Source organism: Meles meles, chromosome 16 (assembly GCF_922984935.1).
Source record: "Meles meles chromosome 16, mMelMel3.1 paternal haplotype, whole genome shotgun sequence".
In the NCBI taxonomy this organism is placed as follows: domain Eukaryota; kingdom Metazoa; phylum Chordata; class Mammalia; order Carnivora; family Mustelidae; genus Meles; species Meles meles.
Genome location: NC_060081.1, coordinates 20,151,231 through 20,171,612, shown reverse-complemented (window position 1 = coordinate 20,171,612; position 20,382 = coordinate 20,151,231). Strand labels below are relative to the sequence as shown.

Below are 20,382 nucleotides of genomic sequence, written 5' to 3'. Positions count from 1 at the left end.
TGCCTGGGTGGTTCAGTTGGTTGAGCCTCTGCCTTCAGCTCAGGTCATGATCTCAGGGAGCCTCGTGTCAGGATCCACGCTCAGTGGGGAGTCTCTTTGTCTCTCTCCTTCTGCCCTCTCCCCCGCCCCCACTCATGTTCTCTTTCTCTCTTTCTGCTCTCTCTCAAATGAATAAATAAAATCTTAAAAAAAAAAAAAGACCGATTCTCATGAGTAACAATAGTGAATAATAATAAACTTCCTGGGGTTATCTACATGTCAGGCACTGCTCTTAGCAAAACAAAGATACCTAATCCCCAGCCTAGGAAGATGCTTCTACTATTATATTTAAGAAAACATTTCTAAGTATAAGTGTACACACTCCTATTTAAGAATTTTAAATTTCATAAAATCTCCTTATAAGCAAGAGGCAATGAGATCAATAAATGACATGAATCTCAAATAACTAGTGAGCTCACATTCTCCTTCACATACCTTCCGAGGCCTGGGATCCACATTTGCTTGCAGTATTTGCTTTGCCTGAGATTCCTGGTTCCTCCTGTCACTGTACAGGAAAAAAAAAAAAAAGCACCATTAGAAGTGATAAGATTAACCTACTTAGTACAACTTGGTTTATACATGGGAAATAGTTAACCACTTTGATTATTCAAGTGCATTTTGCACAACAGGTCTCTTACAGAGGTGGGTTATACCTGGAATTCCTGGCAAATGAATAAATATTCTAAAAGTGCCAAAAGAGATATGTGTTTAAAAGACTGTTCCCTGTAACTTCAAAGGAAAAATGAAATAAGTTTTGTAGCAAAAAGAATCAAATATGTTTGACATTGGGTAAAGAATTCCTGCACAGGATGATGGGATGATGAAATCTTCCAATGCAAGATGTTCTCTGGATTTTGAATTTCCTTAGGCTTTAACACCCTGGCAAATCCTAGCCAAATGACACATCATGAATGAATAACTGGAAACAAGCCGAACTTGTGGAATTAGAGAGATTACAGATTTAATAGAGTCGGCTGGCAAAATAAACATACAACTCATTTAACACATAATATAGCCCAAACTGTCTGGAATACATGTAGCACAGTCTAGCTGTGTTTCCTTTTACTCTGAAGAGCTCAGTGTTAAAACTAAAAGCAATTTCATGTTATGCAGATAGAAAGATTAAGCTTTATGTACTCAACATTCAGATTCTTCCAGACCTGTATCAGAAGAAAAGACTCTTCATTTCTGCAGTCTTGAAGGTCCTGAATTCATCCCTCTCCCATTTCCATTCTGGCTCTATCCCACCTTTTTATTGTCTAACCTCAAGCATTTGAATACTGATCTGAATATACCTGCAAATTGCCTGGGAGATTGCCTGATTCATTCTCTCCTTTGTTCAATTCTGCAAACCCTCCAGTTTTCATCTTGGGCAAGGAAAGGATTTTTCTCTCAGGTATTTCTTTGAGATTCTCTTCTTTGGGGTCAAGAGCAAAGATGGAAAGATTTTTCTTTCCATCTTGAAATTCCAATTTTGAGCCAAGATGGACTCATCATTACAATGGTAGAAAAGAGAGAAGACTATTTTCTCTCCTTGTATCTTTTCTTTTTTCACCCCGACCCTGAAAATTTCAGAGTGAATAGGTATTGGAGATCAGCAAGGGGACCTAAACTGAGCTGCCTAATTTTAAGAATGTCTGAGACATTTCTCATCCTGGCAGTTAAAACTGACCAATACCCAACTCTTCACGGCCCAAAGCCCCAGACTCTCTGGGTGTTTCAGACAAAAAAGCCCTTTATGACAGTCCTCCCCCTTAGCTAACCAGACAGAACCTGGCTGCACTGCTTTCTATTCACTGCCCGGCTCTTTCCTGCCTTCAGAGACTTGGAAAACAAAAACGACAGCTTTTGGAAAACCTGGTTCATCTTCCCAGCCAGAAGTGCAGAAATTTATACTTGAACCTCCAACTTCTGACCAGCCTCTCCACTGTCAAAATCAGGGCTGAGGGCACTCTGTAGCCTATCTGGCAGGAAACAAACATTTCCAACCATTCTTTCCCCTGTCACCCACCAAAGACATACTTACAGTGCACTTAGGAAAGGGTGCACACGTTCCTTCTTCCCTGCCCTCTCTCTCTCTCTCTCTCCATGTTCCTTGCACCCAAGGGGAACATTTTCTTCCACTCTGCACCCAATCACAAATGCAAATTCTCAGCCAAAAATGAAAGAAGTAAATTACAGATCACCAAGTATCAATCATTTCACCGGTCACACCACCCCGCAACAAGGACGCCGCCTTATTGCATAATTAACGTGATGGAGGTTCTTCTCATTAATCCCACCAACTAGAGAGGTGCTCAAGTCACCAAAACACACAGGGATGGTGCTCACAAAGAAACGCCGGTTCGCCCCGTTTTCCCATCCACCCGGGATGGGGTGGGGGCCGGGGCCCCCGGGGTCTACGAAACCCACACCCGCCAGTCCCAGAGCTCACCCACTGCGGAGCCCGAGCTTGCCGGGGTCCTCTGGCCCTTCGGCGCCGCCGGCGGCGAAGCTCAGCCCGGACCTCGCGGGCCCGGGGGCGAAGTGCGCGGGGTCTTGGCGTCCCGGGAGCGCGGGAGGCCCGCCCCGCCGCCCGGAGGCCTGGGCGCCGCCACCGGCGGCTTCCGCGCCGCGGCCCGCCCGGCCCGGGATGTGGCGGCGGCGCGCCGGAAGGAGAAAGCCCGGCGCGCGAGGTCCTCTCGGGATTGGGGGGGCCGGGCCCGCCGCCGCCCCACGCGGCCCCCGCCCGCCGGCCAGCGCGCGCCCCTGCCGGGTGTGCGCGCCCCCGTCCCCGCCGCCGTCCTCCGCCCCCTTCCCCCAAGGCGCGCGCGCCGCCCGAGGCCGCGCGGGGAGACGCGGCCCAGGGGCTATGGACCCGGTCTACCCCCGCGCGTCTCCGCGGTCTGATCCTGCGCCCAGTCCTTGCGCCTCTCGTCTTCCCCGCCGGAAAGAAACTCCATCCCAGGAAATTAGAGAGAGATGTGCGGCGGAACCAAATCCCGCCTGGTCTCCATTCAGAACACAGGTACGATGTTTGAGAAAAAAAAAAAAAAAAAAAAAAAGCCCAAACTTGGAAAAAATGAAGAAAAAAAATCCAAACTTGGAAAAAGGCAAAACTGCTTGAGTTTGGGGTACCTCCCAGCATTTTCTGATCACCCTTCCTAGTAAAAGTAGGACCTTCTGTTCTTTGCAGACCCCCCCTCCTCATCTGACAGTCTAGGGGATGTTAACTGTAGTCTGGGTGTAGTTGGTTAACGCACAGCTGAGAGAGGCCAGAGCAGTCCCCTGCCCTATAGCGCTGTGCCTTCCTAACCTGCAGAAGTAAGACGTTGAGGTTTTAGAGCCTGGTAGAGAAGGCGGTCCCAAAGCTGTTGGGGCGGGGGTGGGGTGGGGGTGGGGAGAGGTTATTGCCCTGGAAAAAGGTAAACTAGTTTTGTTTTGATCTAACCTGCATGCTTGTTAACTCCCTAGCTGTATCCATTTAGCAAACGAAGTAGTATAGATAGTGAATGCAGACATAAAACTTGTCAAGCTTTCAAGGAACCAGGTGTTTTTGTTTTCTGTTTCGTGTGTGTGTGTGGTTGTTTTGTTTTGTTTTTTTGCCTACCCTGTTGGTTCCCTTCTTAAGGAGTTAAACGTACTATGGATGGGGCACCCCATTTCAGAATTTCACTTTTAACATGGTACTGACCCTTGTGGCTTCATGATGGCAAGGTGGTTTACTTGGTCTTTTGCTCACTCATCCCGGTATTTATTCAGCCCTTTCTCTGGGCACTATGGTTGGCATGAGACCGTTTCCTTTTTCCTGGAGGATTTGAATGGACACACAGACACGGGAGAAACACAGTAAGTTTGGAGTATAATGCAGGGTTGAAGGGTCCAGGCTCTGGGAATTAGGCCTTGCAGATTCAAATCTTTACTGCACCACATACAGACTGTGACCCTGTCAAATTCTTTTATTGTTCTTTGCCCCATTTTCTTCATCTATATAGTGAGGATATGGTACTGGAGAGTATTGGAGATAATGCATTGAAAAATGCATAGCATGGTTCTCTCCCAGTGGTAAATATTATGATAAACTACTTTTATTGTTGTTATTTATTTATTGCATTCCTAAGGTGCTGTTCAAATATTAAAAAATACAGTTCTTTTTAGGGGCTTGCATATTGGTGACTAAAGTAACTGAGTATTTTTCTCTCCCTTTTAAAAAGGATTTTATTTGTTTATTTGACTCAGTGCAAGCACAAGCAGGGGGAGAGGCAGGCAGGGGAGAAGCAGGCTCCCTGCTGAGCAAGGAGCTCAGGACCCTGGGATCATGACCTGAATGGAAGGCAGCCCCTTAATTGACTGAGCCACCCAGACACCCCCAACTGGGTATTTTTCTTCGGGTATTTCCCAAATTATTCTAGTTTTTTGTTTGTTTGTTTGTTTCTATAAATGGACATCAGGAAAGTATTAATATTTAGTCTTTATTACCGGAGGATAGTTTGTAATGTAGTGGTTCTCAAAGTGTGATCCTTGGACCCTTTGGTCTGTAATGTCAAGACTGTTTTTCCAGTAATGCTATGACCTTGGTTGTCGTCACTATTTAGACATTTGTCCTGATGGCACAAAACTAATGGTGGGTGAAATTGATGACAGTTAACATGAATCTAGACAATGGAATAAAATGGGATTGATGGGCATTGCATTTGTCACTGCCAAACACTTACAATAAAAACAAACAAAAAATGTCACTGAAGAATGTCCTCCATGAAGCAGTCATACCCTTTGGAACAGGATGGGAAGTACACACAAGGCCTCCTGCTGCATCCCTAAAGTATGGTGGTTGTCTGGAGGCAGAGCTCTTGGGTGATGGTTTGCAATGCCTTTTTTTTTTTTTTTTTTTTTTTCATGGAACACCATTTTTTCTTGAAAGAAGAACTGACAGACAAACTGTGGTTACACAGACTTGGGTATTTGGCAGACATTTTCTCCAAATGAATTAAATGGCCTGTCACTTCAGCAGAACAACTGATGGTATCTATTACCAGTGATAAAATTCAGGCTTTCAAGTGAAAATTCAAGCTTTTGGAAAACCTGTGTCCGCCACTAGGAGTTTGACAGCATCCCAATATTTAACAGTTTTTCTGATAAAATCAGTGGTGATGCTAACAACCTTTTCTTTCATTCTTTTCCTTTCTTTCTTTCTTGGTATATTGTATGCTGGTAGATTGTGGCTCAGTAAGAAAAATATTTGTCTCTTTCCAGGGTTCCTGAGGCAGAGCTCCTGAAACTTTTGTAATTTCCTGAATAATGGAGTGAAAGGAACATTTTTTTGTTCTAATAGGTAGCCTTTGTTTCTGGTTCCTGACACAAAGCTCCTAAAACCTTTGGAATTTCCTGGGTGATAGGAGCATCTTTTGTTCTAATGAGGCAACTCTAGCTAGCTTAGCTTCAGATGGGGACTGGTCACTGCAAGGACCAAACCTTGATTAGAAGCCAAGGACTTTCAGCCCCACCTTCCCCAACCTGTGGGAAGAGGTGAGGGGCTGGAGAATAAGTTAATAATCGATCCTGCTGATGTGGTGAAACCTCCATAAAAACACTTAAATGACAGGGTTTAAAGAGCTTCCACACTGGTAAGCTCATTGAGGTGCTGGAAGGGTGGCCATATAGAAAGGGCCTGGAAGCTCTGTGCTCACAGCCCCCCATAACTTGGCCTAGGAATCTCTTCCATTTGGCTGTTCCTGAGTTGTGTCCTTTATTATAAATCAGTAATAATAAGTAAACAGTTCCCCTGTGTTTGGTGAGCCACTCTAGTATAATCAAAAGTGAGAAGAGGGTGTTGTGGGAACCTCAATCTCAACCTCGATTTGTAGTCCTAAATTGGGGACCCAATATTTGTGACTAGCATCTGAAATGGGAACATCCTTGTGGGACTGAGCCCTTAATCTTGTGGAGTTTGACGCTAACTCCAGGGAGTGTCTGGATAGAATTGAATTGTAGTACATTCAGTTAGTGTCTGGAGAATCAGAGAATTGGTTTTTGGTGTTAGAAAACACCTCGGCTGATGAATTTTAATGTCACAGTATGAAAGTTTATTGACAGGGTTTTAGATTCCACATCATTCTAAACTTTAAGAAACTATGACTTTTAGTATTAAAGAAAAACACTCAAAATTATCTGAAAGATTAAAATACTTCTTCCTTTTCTACTTATCTGCATGAAGAAGGATTTTCTTTATATGCTTTGACCAAAATAACATTGCAACAGATAGATGCAGAAGGAAGTATATGAATCCAGAAATCTAGATCCTAAGCAAGACGTTAAAGAGATTCGCAAAAAGATAAACAATGCTAAATTTTTGGTTTAGAAAATATAGCTATTTTTCCTTAAAGTATGTTATTTATGGCACCATATAATGGGAATGTTATTATTTTCAAGTGAGTTAATAAATAAATGTTTTAAGTTTCTTAGTTTTAATTTCTGAATCTGTAAGTTTAGATAGATATCCAGATGAACAAAAGCTCTTTGCATTCTTTGATAATTTTTAAGACTGTAAATGAATCCTTAACCAAAATATTTGAGAACTGCTATACTAAAATACACCCAGATTCTTAATGGTAAAAGAAAAACATACCAGATTCTTTTACCTTCCACAATTGCCAAGTGTATATCTTTAAAGTCAAAGCTGGAGATGATACTATGAAATAATGGACGTTAACAACTGACCCAGAATATTGCCATCTGTTTGAATCAAATCAGTGAAATAAGCAAATAGATACATCTAGAGAAACCTAGGTGTCCTTATGGGGATACGGGTTACATATGAAGAACCATCCTATGAGAGTAAGAATTTGCCAGTTCCTCTGAGCATTCTATGGTAATAAGATTTTATAAATTTCTCTCTAGTACTTTGTTTTGGCCTAAGCACAAGTGGACTTGGGGTCCAAATGTCAGGTACATTGTTTTTCTTCTTACCACTTTCCCGTCTTCTCACTATGCCACAGACATTGTCCATGTCAGCCCAGGCAGGAGACAGTTCCCACAATACTGGCTGTCCCCTTCCTGAGCTCTTATCTCAGTGTTCACAACTGACACCAGCCACTCACAGGCTTCCTGGGGTTTTCTTTTAAAGAATGTGTTTGGATATTATTTCTCAGCCACCCTGGACTGTAAAGGCAATGAAAAATTGCATACAGAAGGCACACATCCAAGTTCCTTTTCCCGAGTGCACTGAAAAATTGCCCTTGGCTCCCTTGGTGGGTATATGAGGAGAGTCAAAATGAGATTTTTTAAAACGGAGTCAAAGTGAGATTTCCCCCCCCCCCAGGCTGAGGCTTTAGAAGAGCTGTAGTGGCCGCAACCAGGCATCTCTATGTAGCCCTAGAACTGCGAAATGTTCAATTACTTAGAGGGTTCTCTGTAGGCATGTTGCAGAGAGGTAGGGATTATACAGACCCCCAGAAGTTGGTGTCCCTTTCCAATTTATAGATGGCCCTGTAATTCAAAGGTTTTTCGTTTGTTCGTTTGTTTACCAGGAGGCAGTGGAGTGAAATAGGCTGGATTCCATGCTCTGACCCTCAGAAAACCTCTAGTGAGTTTATTACAGTCTTTTTGGGGGGGGTTGTTTTGTCTTGTTGATAGTTTCTCCTAAATTAGCTAAAATATGATAGGGCTTCCCATTAGGAAAAATTTGCCAAGAGGATTTATTTCATATTTTAATTCTGAGGCATTTTTAAGACCTACATTTTGAATTGTTGAAAATATATTTAAATATGATTAAAATGAGGAAAGCCAAAGAGATACTGGACTCTTGAGATGGGAAGGCACACCCCACTGTTAGACTACATTCTCCATGTAATTGGCTAAAGGATAGGAGATTACATTGTAAGTAAGGTGGCCACCCAGAGTAGGTTTGGGCCCTGGACTAGGCCAACAGGATGTACACAGAAGTGATCGAAGCCACCATCTTAGGGCTCACCATTAAGAACGTGCCAGGCGATCCTGAAGTTTTCTTCCCCCTAACATGTGCCCTGGAAGGCAGGCACGCAAAATAGAAGCAGCTGTGATCCCTGAGTCACCATTTGGAGGAGAGCTGCAGTACCTGAATAGAATAAGATGAGCACAAAATCAGTATTCATTGTGGTAAGCCAAGAATAGCTCAGGGTGTATGCCTTCTGTAGCACAGCCTATCCTAACATAATATTCTGGTTGAGTGATGAGGACACTGAACTGAAAGTTAGGAGACTTGAGTTGTGTGAGGTTGAACTATGAGAAATTGCTGGTAATTGTTTGTTTTTGATGTTCAAGAATGGCAGTTTCACATGATTCACCCTAGTATTTCCACCTCTGTGATCAGGTAAATATGCAACCTGGAGTAATCCACTAATACCTTCTGTATCTCATTTTTCTCATCAAACATCAGACCTCATAGACATCTATGAAACACTCCACCCAATAACAGCAGAATACACACTTGTCTCAAGGATACACAGAACATACTCCAGGATATATATACTGAATGCTAAGCTATAAAATAATCCTTAATAAATTTAAAAGGGTTGAATTTATACGAAGAAAGTTCTCTAACCACAATGGAATTAAATTAGAAGCCAATAACAGGAGGAAATTTGAGAAATACACAAAATTAAATAATACAATAATGAATGGGTCAAAGAAGAAATTAGAAAATACTTTCAAATGAATGAAAACAGAAGCACAGCATACCCAAACTTATGGGAATACAAAGTAAACAGTACTCGGAAATTTATAACTGTAAATGAGAACATTGAAACAGAGAAAAGATCTCAAATTTAACCTTTCACCTTACAAAACTAGCAAAAGAACAGCACACTAAACCCAAAGCGAGAAAAAGGAGGGGGATAATAAATATTCAAGTGAAAATAAATGGAAGGGAAAATAGAAGAAACAAAAATTGGTTTCTTTGAAAAGAAAACAAAATTGATACACCTTTTTCTAGACTGACCAAGAAAAAAAGAGAGGAATAAAATCACTAAAATCAGGAAGAGAGGGGGAACATTACTACCAAACTTATAGAAATATAAATGATTGTAAGTGAATACTTGAACAATTGTAAGTCAACAAATTAGATAAACTAATATAATGGACAGATTCCTTTTTTTTTTTTTTTTAAAGATTTTATTTATTTATTTGACAGAGAGAGATCACAAGTAGGCAGAGAGGCAGGCAGAGAGAGAGGAGGAAGCAGGCTCCCTGCGGAGCAGAGAGCCCGATGCGGGGCTCGATCCTAGGACCCTGAGATCATGACCTGAGCCGAAGGCAGCAGCTTACTCCACTGAGCCACCCAGGCACCCCTATAATGGACAGATTCCTTAAAGAGACACAAACTACCTAGAATTGACTCAAGAAGAAAATCTGAATGGATTCAATCTCTTCCGAGATTGAATTAGTAGTTTTAAAACTTCCTGCAAAGAAAAATCCAAGCCCAGGTGATTTTACTGTTGAATTCTACATTTAATGAAGAATTAATGCCAATCCTTCACAACTTCTTCCAAAAAACAGAAGAGAATGGAATCCATCTCAACTCATTCTGTGAGGCCAGTATTACCCTGATACCACGTAGGCATCACAAGAAAACAATCTCTTCCGAGATTGAATTAGTAATTTTAAAACTTCCTGCAAAGAAAAATCCAAGCCCAGGTGATTTTACTGTTGAATTCTACATTTAATGAAGAATTAATGCCAATCCTTCACAACTTCTTCCAAAAAACAGAAGAGAATGGAATCCATCCCAACTCATTCTGTGAGGCCAGTATTACCCTGATACCACGTAGGCATCACAAGAAAACTACAGACCAATATCTCTTAAACACACAAATCCTCAACAAAATAAAAGCAAGCTGAATCTGGCAACATATATAAAGGATTATACACCATGACCAAGTGGAATATAGCTCAGGAATGCAAGATCACTTCAACATCTGAAAGTGAATTAATATAATGCAACCATGTCAATAGAATAAAGACAAATCACATGACTGACTAGAAGCAGAAAAAGCATTTGACAAAATTCAATTCCCATTTATGAGAAAGGCATGCACTAAATTAGGGAGAGAAGGGAACTTCTTTAGCCTGATAAATGGCATCTACAAAGCCCCACAGATAGCATCATACTTATGGTGAAAGACTGAAAACTTTCCCCCAGGATCAGGAACAATACAAGATGTTTTTATTATTTCTTTTATTATTTCTACTCAACATTTTATTGGAGGTTTTAGGTAGGACAGTTAGTCAAGAAAAAGGCATAGACGTATCCGTATTGGAAAGGGATAAGCAAAGCTATTTCTATTTTATTTATTTTTTATTTATTTTTATTTTTTAAAGATTTTATTTATTTATTTGACAGAGAGAGAGAGAGACAGATTACAGGTAGGCAGGGAGGCAGACAGAGAGAGGAGGAAGCAGGCTCTCCGAGGAGCAGAGAGCCAGACGTGGGGCTCGATCCCAGGACCCTGGGATCATGACCTGAGCCGAAGGCAGAGGCTTTAACCCACTGAGCCACCCAGGCGCCCCATATTTCTATTTTAGATGACACACTCTTGCATACAGAAAATCCTAACAATTTCACTGAACTATTAGAACTAATAAATGAGTTGAACAGATTTACAGTGTGTAAGACCAACCTACAAAATCAATTGTATTTTTATAGATTAGCAATGAACAATCCAAAAATGAAATTAAGAAAACAATTCCATTTATAATAGCATCAAAAGTAATCAGTTCTTATGGACAAAGTTATCAAAGGAGGTACAAAACTAAAACTCTGAAAACTATGAACATTTCTAAAAGTAATTAAAGAAGACTTAAATAAGTGTAGAGACATCCCATGTTCATGTATTAGAAGATTTAATACTGTTAAGATGGCAATACTCTCCAAATTGACCTGCAGATTCATTGCAATCCTCATCAAATTTCCAACTGGCTTATTTACAGAAACTGGGACTGTGATCCTAAAATTCTCTTGGAAATTCAAGAAACTCAGAGTAGTCAAAACAATCTTAAAATATCAGATCAAAGTCAGAGGAATCACTTCCCAATCTTAAAACTTACTGCAAAGTGGGGCACCTGGGTGGCTCAGTGGTTTAAGCCTCTACCTTCGGTTCAGGTCATGATCTCAGGGTCCTGGGATCGAGCCCCACATCGGGCTCTCTGCTCAGCAGGGAGCTTTCTTCCCCCTCTGCCTGCCTCTCTGCCTGCTTATGATCTCTCTCTGTCAAATAAATAAATAAATAAAATCTTAAAAAAAAAAAAAACTTACTACAAAGCTACAGTAATCAAGAGAGTATGGTACGAGCGTAAGAAGAGACATAAAGATCAATGGAGTAGAACTGAGAGTACAGAAATAAACTCTCACATTTATGGTCAATAGATTTATGACAAAGTTGCTGACAATTAAGGAACACAGAATTGTCTTTTCTACCAATGGTGTCAGGGTGACTGGGTATCCATATGCAAAAGAATGGATTTAAACCCCTCCTTCATCACATATTCAAAAATTAACTCAAAATGGATGATAGACCTAACTGCAAGAGCTAAAACTAAAAATCAGGCAGAAAAATAGGCATAAATCTTTGTAACCTTGAGTTAAATGATGGTTTCTTAGTTACGACACCAAGAGCACAAGGTCGAAAAAAGAATAGCTAAGTTGCATTTCATCAAAATTGAAAAATGTTGTGCTTTAAAGAACGCTACCAAGAAAGTGAAAAGACAGTCCATAGAATGAGAGAAAATTTTTGCAAATCATGTATCTGATAAGGGACTAGTATCTAGAATGTATACAGAACTTCTCCAAATCCATAACAATAAGATAAAAAACTCAATAAAAATCGGCAAAGGATCTGAATAGACATCTCTCCAAGGAAGACATGCAAATGACCAATAAGCACATGAGAAGTTTCTCCACATCATTAATCAGCAGGGAAATGAAAATCAAAGTCACAAGGAGATACCGCTAGAATGGCTAAAATCAAAAAAGGTGAAAACAGAGTTGTGGAGAAATACAATACTCGTACATTGCTGGTAAGAGTATAAAATGGTGCTGTCACAGAAAACTTGGCAGTTCCTGAAATGTTAGACGAGAAGTTACCATATAATCTAGCAATTTCGTTCTGAGGTACATACCTGAGAGAAATGAAGACTTAAGTGTACACAAAAACTTGTATGTAAATGTTCACGTCGCTATTTATAATAGCCTAAGAGTGAAAACAAATGTCCATCAAATGATGAATAAACCAAATGTAGTATATCTATCCAGTACAATATGACTTAGGAAAAAAAAAAAGAATGACATGGATGGACCTTGAAAACATTACGCTAATGGAAAGAAGCCAGATACAAAGGACCACATATCCTATGTCCAAAATAGGCAAGTCTATAGTGACAGAAAGTGAATCGTGGTTGCCTGGGGGCTGGAGTAGAGGTCAGGAATTGGGAGTGGCTATTAATAGAAACAGAGGATAAAACTAATCTGAAATTAGATTGTGATTGCTGCACAACTCTGTGAACATACCAAAAGCCATTGAATTTTTAATGGGTGAGTTTTAGGGTATGTGAATTAAAAATATGGATGTGTAATGATTTAGAAAAATATATTTTTCACATATATTGCAGTTCGCTTCATTGTATATATCTGTTGAGCAGAATGGTAGGTGGAAAAATGCTCAGCTAATACTTAGATGTGATTTCCAATCTGGCTTTCGGGTAGTCTGGTAAATCACTTGACTTCTGAGCCCCAATTTTCTTTTTTTATAAAGCGTTCTTTTTTTTAAGAGTTTATTTATTTATTTGACAGAGAGAGAGAGAGAGATCACAAGTAGGCAGAGAGGCAGGCAGAGAGAGAGGAGGAAGCAGGGTCCCTGCTGAGCAGAGAGTCCGATGTGGGGCTCGATCCCAGGACCCTGAGATCATGACCTGAGCTGAAGGCAGAGGCTTTAGCCCACTGAGCCACCCAGGTGCCCTGAGCCCCAATTTTCTAATAGGAAATCAGAATGTTATTTTGAGTGACTGCTCTGTTCCCCTCCAGCTCTAATAGCCAATTATTCTATGGAAGCTAGATCTGAATCTGTGCAGAGTTGTTGTGGGGGATGTACATTTATATCTGGGTTTAAGTCATGTAACAAAAATAGCAAAGTGTGGAAGGAAAAATGTCAGAAACATTCATCTAAGAAGAAAATAATATGGAAAAATAAGGAGATTAAAAAAACAAGTAAGTAAATTTTTTGTGTATGTGGCATACGGTTACATAATTAACTATCCATCCAGCTGGTTGAAAATATAATTACTATTTTCTTTTCAGTCATGGCAAGATGGGACCTACTTTTACGTCTCTTACTTATAAGAAACTGCCAGTTAAAATAAAGTTACTGTTCTCTTTTTTCATACAGGCAATTCTTCTCAGAAAGCAACATGGTAAGTAATGTAGTGCTGGGGCGACCCTTTGAAAAACTAGTCCTCACTTCTGATACTGAACTCACAAAGCATGGAAAAATGTATCATTCTCAGATAAGATGTGTTAATAACAGAGCATGCATAGGCTGAGAATATCAAGAAGTAACAAACTCCTGCAGTCTTGTGACTAAAGATTGTTTTAGGATTGTTATCAGAAAAACTCTACGTCAGGTGGAAAGTTGGAAATTCACCACACATCTGCTTTATTTTCGTTACCACCCAAATCTTCCATTAGTAATAAGTTAGGGAGGTGCATTGATTCTTCAGACCAGGAGAGTACTACTTGGTTCCCATCTACTATTGATTCTCAAATCTTGCCGATCATCAGGGAAATGTGTAAAGATAATGCAGGTCAGTAGCTCTGTTCCCTAGAGATTCTTTCTCAATAGGTCCAGGTAAAACGCCTAGAGACCCTAATTTTATTTTTAAGGTTTTATTTATTTATTTGACAGAGAGAGAAAGAGAGCATGAGCAGTGAGGGGAGGGGGGAGCAAAAGGGGGCAGGAAGAAGCAGATTCCCAGCCAAGCAGGGAGCCCCATGTAGGGCTCGATCCCAGGACCCTGAAATCATGACCTGAGCCAAAGGCAGACGCTTAACCAACTAAGCCATCCAGTTGCCCCTGGGGACCTTAATTTTTAAAAGCTCCTCAGATGACTCTGAGCAATCAAGTTTGGGAATACTTGTCAAATCAAGGCCTTGAATTACTGGATATCCTTAGTACTCAGAGTCCACGGACCGTAAATACTATTGATGGAGGATTTCAACCACCTTCATTTTGATCTCAGTCTGTACTTTCTAATTGATTAAGTTCTTCTTTCCAACTTATCTCTTAATTCAGGCAAAAGACTCAGCAGGCAAATCATCCCGTGATGGGAATGGAAACTACAGCTGTAGCAATAGATACTACCCTGTTGCCAGCAAGACCCTATGTATTTGACTCCAAAAGATGATGATCAACCTGACTTTTATTGCCCCTAGCATGTACCCACTGACCTTTGTCCCACATTTTCCCTATGTAAACCTTGAAGTATTTTCAGAACTTTGGAGGAAGTCTTTGAGATGATAGTCCAACGTCTTCCTAGTGTTGGCCTCACTGAGATAAATTCCTTCCTTCTTCCACTGCCGCTCATCTCTCTGCCGTTGGATTTTATCAGTTGCGAGTGCGCCGAACCTGGTCCATTTGGGAGCCAGGTGCTACTGCATCCTCGTGCCCCAGTTACACTATGTTAATTTCTATTTAATTTTGGGTACAGGACAGAGAAACACTGTATTAATTGTACCAAAACTCTTTATGAAGTGAAAATAGTAATCATGCACCCGTACAATTACATACCCTTCCTTTTTTAGCATCATATTCAAAGTTTTAGCCTAAATTCTGTTTCCAGAGTCTTAAGAGTCTACTGATTCCCTGGCAATGACAGCAGCGTGGAAACACGCTGCCTTTATTAACCCAGGCTCATGTTCTTGATTGCTTGAAAACTCTTAGGATTGAGTGATTCAAAACACACTGAAGAATACTAGTGTTTTATTTGTATTTTCCATTTGGTCAAAATCTGTTTTGTTTCCTCTTCCCTTAATTGACTCACTCATGACTGGATGTTTAAATTTTCCTCTTCAAAGTTTTTGACAGAGGGTAGTTCAAGGCATTGGAATAGTCTATTGCAATGTATGTGTTGCTTACAATTAACTTACCAAGCTTTGAAAATTCTCTGATCTGAGAAGTTTGATAATTCCCTCTGTCTTGAATTCACTTGCTTTGTATACCTAAAGACCCAGTTTCAATACTTCATCATGGAAGTAAGCCTTTTCTTTGTTAATGGAAATTGGTAATCCAAATTCAAGTTAGAATTCAGCCACATTTGGAGCCATCAAAGTAATTTACTGGAGATGACAACGGGGTGAACAGATGCCTTGTTTGTGTGAATTTGTACAAGCACAGCCAATGACAACTACATGACAACCTCGTTTTCACTCAAATGGCAAATTTCTTTTAGTTTCTATTAGTTAAAAGAGGCAGACATGGATGTTCGTGATACCCTAGTTCCTAGTAGAAGTTAAGAAGAAGAAAGTCTTAAGAGGGGCTGCTACTCCCAACTCTCTATTGAGACCACTCTCTTAAAGTCCACTAATAGCAAAATGAATTCATTTACAGACATTTATCAGATGCTTACTATGTGCCAGGTATTACGCAAATGCCGGAGATCCCTAGATGAATAATAATAGTAATCATAGCAAATATTTATGTAGTGACTACTATATGCAAGCACTGTTCTTCCAACTGCACGTAGCAACCTATTAGTGGGTCACAAAATCAATTTAGTGCTTCAGAATCATCATTTAAAAGAACAGAAGAGAATTGAAATAACAGGGTGGTTCCCTCATATTAAGATGATAGGTCTTACTGCCAGCTGCACCCAAATGGGCCATTTTGGCATGAACGTTATTTTGAGTTACAAGCGATCAAAACCCAGCAGATTCAGGAAAATTTCTATATCTCCCCATTTACTGTCTGCTAGTACAAGGAAGAGAGCTATCAACAGAGATTCTTCTTTACCTAAGAAAATTATTTGCATAACAGGGCACCTATGAAGGGCACCTGGGTGGCCCAGTGGGTTGAGTCTCTGCCTTTGGCTCAGGTCAGGTTCTCAGGGTCTGGGATCAAGCCCCGTGTCCAGCTGTCTGCTCAGTGGGGAGCCTGCTTCCCTCCTCCCCTCTGCCTGCCTCTCTGCCTACTTGTGATCTCTCTTTCTCTGTCAAATAAATAAATCTTAAAAAACAAAACAAAACAAAACAAAAAAAACAGGGCACCTGTGTTTCCCAAACATCTCCTTCCTGCTAATGGTTTTTCTCTCCTTTGTATCCTCAGACCCTTTCCCCTGTCCTCAGCTCATATAAGTCTCATGTTGCCTCATTGTTGTTGGAATTTCCATGTCCGCGTAGATTTCCCATGTGTATACTACTAAATTTGATTTTTTCCTGTTAATCTGTGTCAAGTCAACTTGATTCTTAGTCCAGGTAGAAGGATCTTGAAGGGCAGAGGAAATTCTTCCTTCTCAACAACAGTAATAATTGGTTTCATAAAACTTTTATTTCACAAACATATACACACATGCACTATGTCCAGTGGGTCGCAATATAAAATGTATTTCCTATTGTTTTGGTCAAAACAGTTATAAAGCAAATGAAACAAGATAGGATTGGGAGGGAGACAAACCATAAGTGACTCTTAATCTCACAGAACAAACTGAGGGTTGCTGGGGGGAGGGGGGTTATGGACATTGGGGAGGGTTTGTGCTATGGTGAGTTCTGTGAAGTGTGTAAACCTGGCGATTCACAGACCTATACCCCTGGGGATAAAAATACATTATATGTTTATAAAAAATAAGAAATAAATTAAAAATTTAAAAATTTAAAAAAAGTTACAAAGCCACTGATCTAGAACATTATTACTAGAAGCATTAATATGCATTATTTATAGGTTCAATTTTTAAACAGGTATAAGACAATTCAGAATTTTTGTTTTATTTTGTGTAGGTTGGTTGAGTTTGAGTAAGTTGGTCTTTTGGTTGGTTGTGTTTGGGGGGGTTTCTTTTTCATCTAAATTTTCAAATTTATTTGCATGAAGTTATCCATAGTACCTTATCTTGTCTTAATATCTGTGGAATCTACATTAATGTCTCCCTTTTCATTACTGATACTGGTTGTTTGTGTTTTCTTTTTTTCTTGCCCAGTTTTGCTAATGTTTATAATTTATTATTAATTTCTAAAAATGTGTTGATTTATTGATATTGATTTTCTTTATTTTTCTCTCTTGCATGTCTGCTATTTTATTGATTTTTACTTTTATCTTTTTTCTTATCTATTTATTTGCTGTTCTTTTTAAGATAGAAGCTTAGATCATTTATTTTCAACCTTTGTCTTTTCTAATATTTACATTTAAAGGTATAAATATCCCTCTAAATACAACTTTGGTTACATTCTGTAGGTTTTGCACGGGTAAATATTCCAGGTCATAATGAGACAGAGAAACTGAAAGACTCCATAAAAAACCCTGCTTTTTGCTCCTTTTCCTGCTTTTGTTCCTGCTAGGACCTTCACCCTCATTTTACACATGCCTCATCATGCAAATAGTGTATGTCCTCTTTGTAAGGGACAAGGAGTTAATGATTTCTACAGAATAGATAACATCCAAGAAAGGGCCAGGTGAGAATGACTGGACAAGACCACTTGTATTGTGTATTCTAGACCATCGGGTGCTAGACATCTCAATGGCAAGGCCCCCTGTCTCCAAGGAGTAACACTTGGGCCCCTGTTTTTGCTCTAACCAGCTCTTGGATGCTCCAGAGGACACATTAACCAGGCTACAATCTTCAGTTAAAAAACTGCCTTCAGGGCACCTGGGTGGCTCAGTTGGTTAAGCGACTGCCTTCAGCTTAGGTCATGATCCCAGAGTCCTGGGATCGAGTCCCACATCGGGCTCCCTGCTCCTTGGAGAGTCTGCTGCTCACTCTGACTTTCTCCCCTCTCATGCTCTCTCTCTCAAATAAATAAAATCTTTAAAAAAATAAAAAATAAAAATAAATAAAAATAAAAAACTGCCTTCATTCCTCTGACTTCAGTGATGACCTGAAGAAGATACTCATGCCTGTTGTCACAAAGCTAATGTGCACCTGGCAGGAGGGAGAACACCCAGAAGCCTGAGGAGGAATGCAGCTGGAGCTGAAAGAGCTGAGGGTCTGGCTGCTTCCTCACACCAAGGCCAGGGGCAGATCCGCAGTCTCAGTCATGGTCTGCAACCATACCCGACTCTCTACAAACCAGGTAGAGACACACAGTTGACCCTTGAACAGCATGAGTTTGAACTGCATGAGTCTACTTGCATGTGAATTTTTTTACAGTACAGAACTGTAAATGTATTTTCCCTTCCTTATGATTGTCTTAATAACATTTTCTTTTCTCTAGCTTACTTTATTATAAGAATACAGTATATAATACACATAACATACAAAATATGTATTAATCAGTGGTTTATGTTATCTGTAAATGCTTCTGGTCAACTACTTATAGTTGATTATTAGTAGTTAAGTTTTGGGGGAGTCAAAAGTTATGCAGATTTTTTTTTTTTTTTAAAGATTTATTTATTTATTTATTTGACAGAGAGAGAGATCACAAGTAGGCAGAGAGGCAGGCAGAGAGAGGGGAAGGAAGCAGGCTCCCTGCTGAGCAGAGAGCCCGACGCGGGGCTAGATCCCAGGACCCTGAGATCATGACCTGAGACGAAGGCAGCGGCTTAACCACTGAGCCACCCAGGCGCCCCTTCCTAATAGCAACTCAATATGTTTTTTTTTAAATAAAGATTTTATTTATTTATTTGACAGACAGAGATCACAAGTAGGCAGAGAGGCAGGCAGAGAGAGAGAGAGGAGGAAGCAGTCTCCCTGCAGAGCAGAGAACCCGATGCGGGGCTCGATCCCAGGACCCTGGGATCATGACCAGAGCCAAAGGCAGAGGCTTTAACCCACTGAGCCACCCAGGCGCCCCGCAAGTTATGCAGATTTTTTAAAAAGATTTTATTTATTCATTTGACACAGAGAGAGAGAGAGAGAACACAAGCAGGCAGAGAGACAGGCAGAGGGAGAGGGGGAAACAGGATCCCCGCTGAGCAGAGAGCCTGATGCAGGGCCTGATCCCAGGACCCCGAGACCATGACCCAAGCTGAAGGCAGAGGCTCAACCCACTGAGCCACCCAGGCGCCCCAGTTATGTGGAATTTTGACCACATGGGAGGTGGGGGAGGGTCAGTGCCCCGATCCCTGTGTTCAAGGGTCAACTGGTACACCCAACTGGAGTAGAAGTACACTTCTGAGTACAGAGAAACATGATTTCTGCTTTACTTCGAGCCACACACAAAACTGTCCTGTGCCACACAGGAAGTCACGCCACATAGCTGAAATCAGTTGTCATAGGACAAGCTACTGTGTCCTCTATTTGCTACTAACCCACTGAGGGGCCACGAACAAGTTGTCTATCCTGTATGGCTCTCCAAACTTCTCCAAGATAATAAAAAAAAACAACACTAGCCCCTTTTTGCTTTGGATGGGTAAAGATGAGACAGACTAGACATAAAAGTATTGGGTGAATGTTAAGATTAATTTTGTATCATCATTTTAAGTTGTTTTATGTTCACTTTTCTCTGACATAGACCTTTCCTCTGGATATACTGCTCACTGTTAAGCATAAAATAATATGCTGCTCAAATTAGTCAAAGAAGATAAAGCCCAACTCAATAGTATGGATATACTGCTCACTGTTAAAATGCATAAAATATTAAGGTCTGATACACAAAAGCACATGTATATAAGCCGAGAATAGCTCATAAGGGTATATAAATAGTCCTAACAAGCAAATGAATACCTTGAAGTTTTCTCCCCAGTGGGGAACCATGATAATATGTCTCTTATCTGTGTACTAAAAGAATAACTCACAACTCTCTCCTCCGCTGAGCTGCAAATATATAGCAAGCAGACAGCCTTTTATAGTAATGCTGCTCACTGAGCCCAAGTCCTGCCTGTTGTCATGTATTGAATCACTACTATGTGTCATCCCCTGTCCAAATGGCTTTAATACATATTATTTCATTTTCTCCCTAACTCTGCAAGATAAGTCTACATGTTTGTATCTTACAGATGAGATAATGAAGACTCAGAAAAGTTAAATGATTTTCCCAAGGCTACAAAACTCGTAAGTTGTATAGCTGGAATTTGGACAGTTTTGTCTGCTGCCCAAACCTAGGCTTTATCTTCAGGACTCAAGTGTGGTCCGCACACCAGCTGTACCAGCATCCGAGAGCTGCTGGAAATGTGGAATCTTAGGTCCTATCTAGACCTA

General features: G+C 40.5%; 2 protein-coding genes across 4 annotated transcripts in view; one reads left to right on the top strand and one right to left on the bottom strand.

Annotated features, from left to right (window-relative positions):
- Positions 1-2,679, bottom strand: part of CHST10 (carbohydrate sulfotransferase 10) — a 31,989-nt gene extending 29,310 nt beyond the window's left edge. For both annotated transcript variants that reach the window (XM_045981346.1, XM_045981345.1), the window contains exons 1-2: positions 2,474-2,679; positions 475-544 (exon numbers count right to left, since the gene is read on the bottom strand). The gene's annotated coding sequence lies outside the window, so the exon portion shown is untranslated. The remainder of the gene's footprint in view (positions 1-474; positions 545-2,473) is intronic.
- Positions 2,680-2,958: 279 nt separating this feature from the next.
- Positions 2,959-20,382, top strand: part of NMS (neuromedin S) — a 45,869-nt gene continuing 28,445 nt past the window's right edge. Inside the window, exons 1-3 of one of the 2 annotated variants that reach the window (XM_045981350.1) lie at positions 2,987-3,046; positions 13,431-13,455; positions 18,115-18,316. In XM_045981350.1, coding sequence (XP_045837306.1) covers positions 18,203-18,316 — 114 coding nt within the window. In that variant the 5' untranslated portion in view covers positions 2,987-3,046; positions 13,431-13,455; positions 18,115-18,202. Of the gene's footprint in view, positions 3,047-13,430; positions 13,456-18,114; positions 18,317-20,382 lie in introns of both variants that reach the window. The other variant, XM_045981349.1, reaches the window with a different exon arrangement.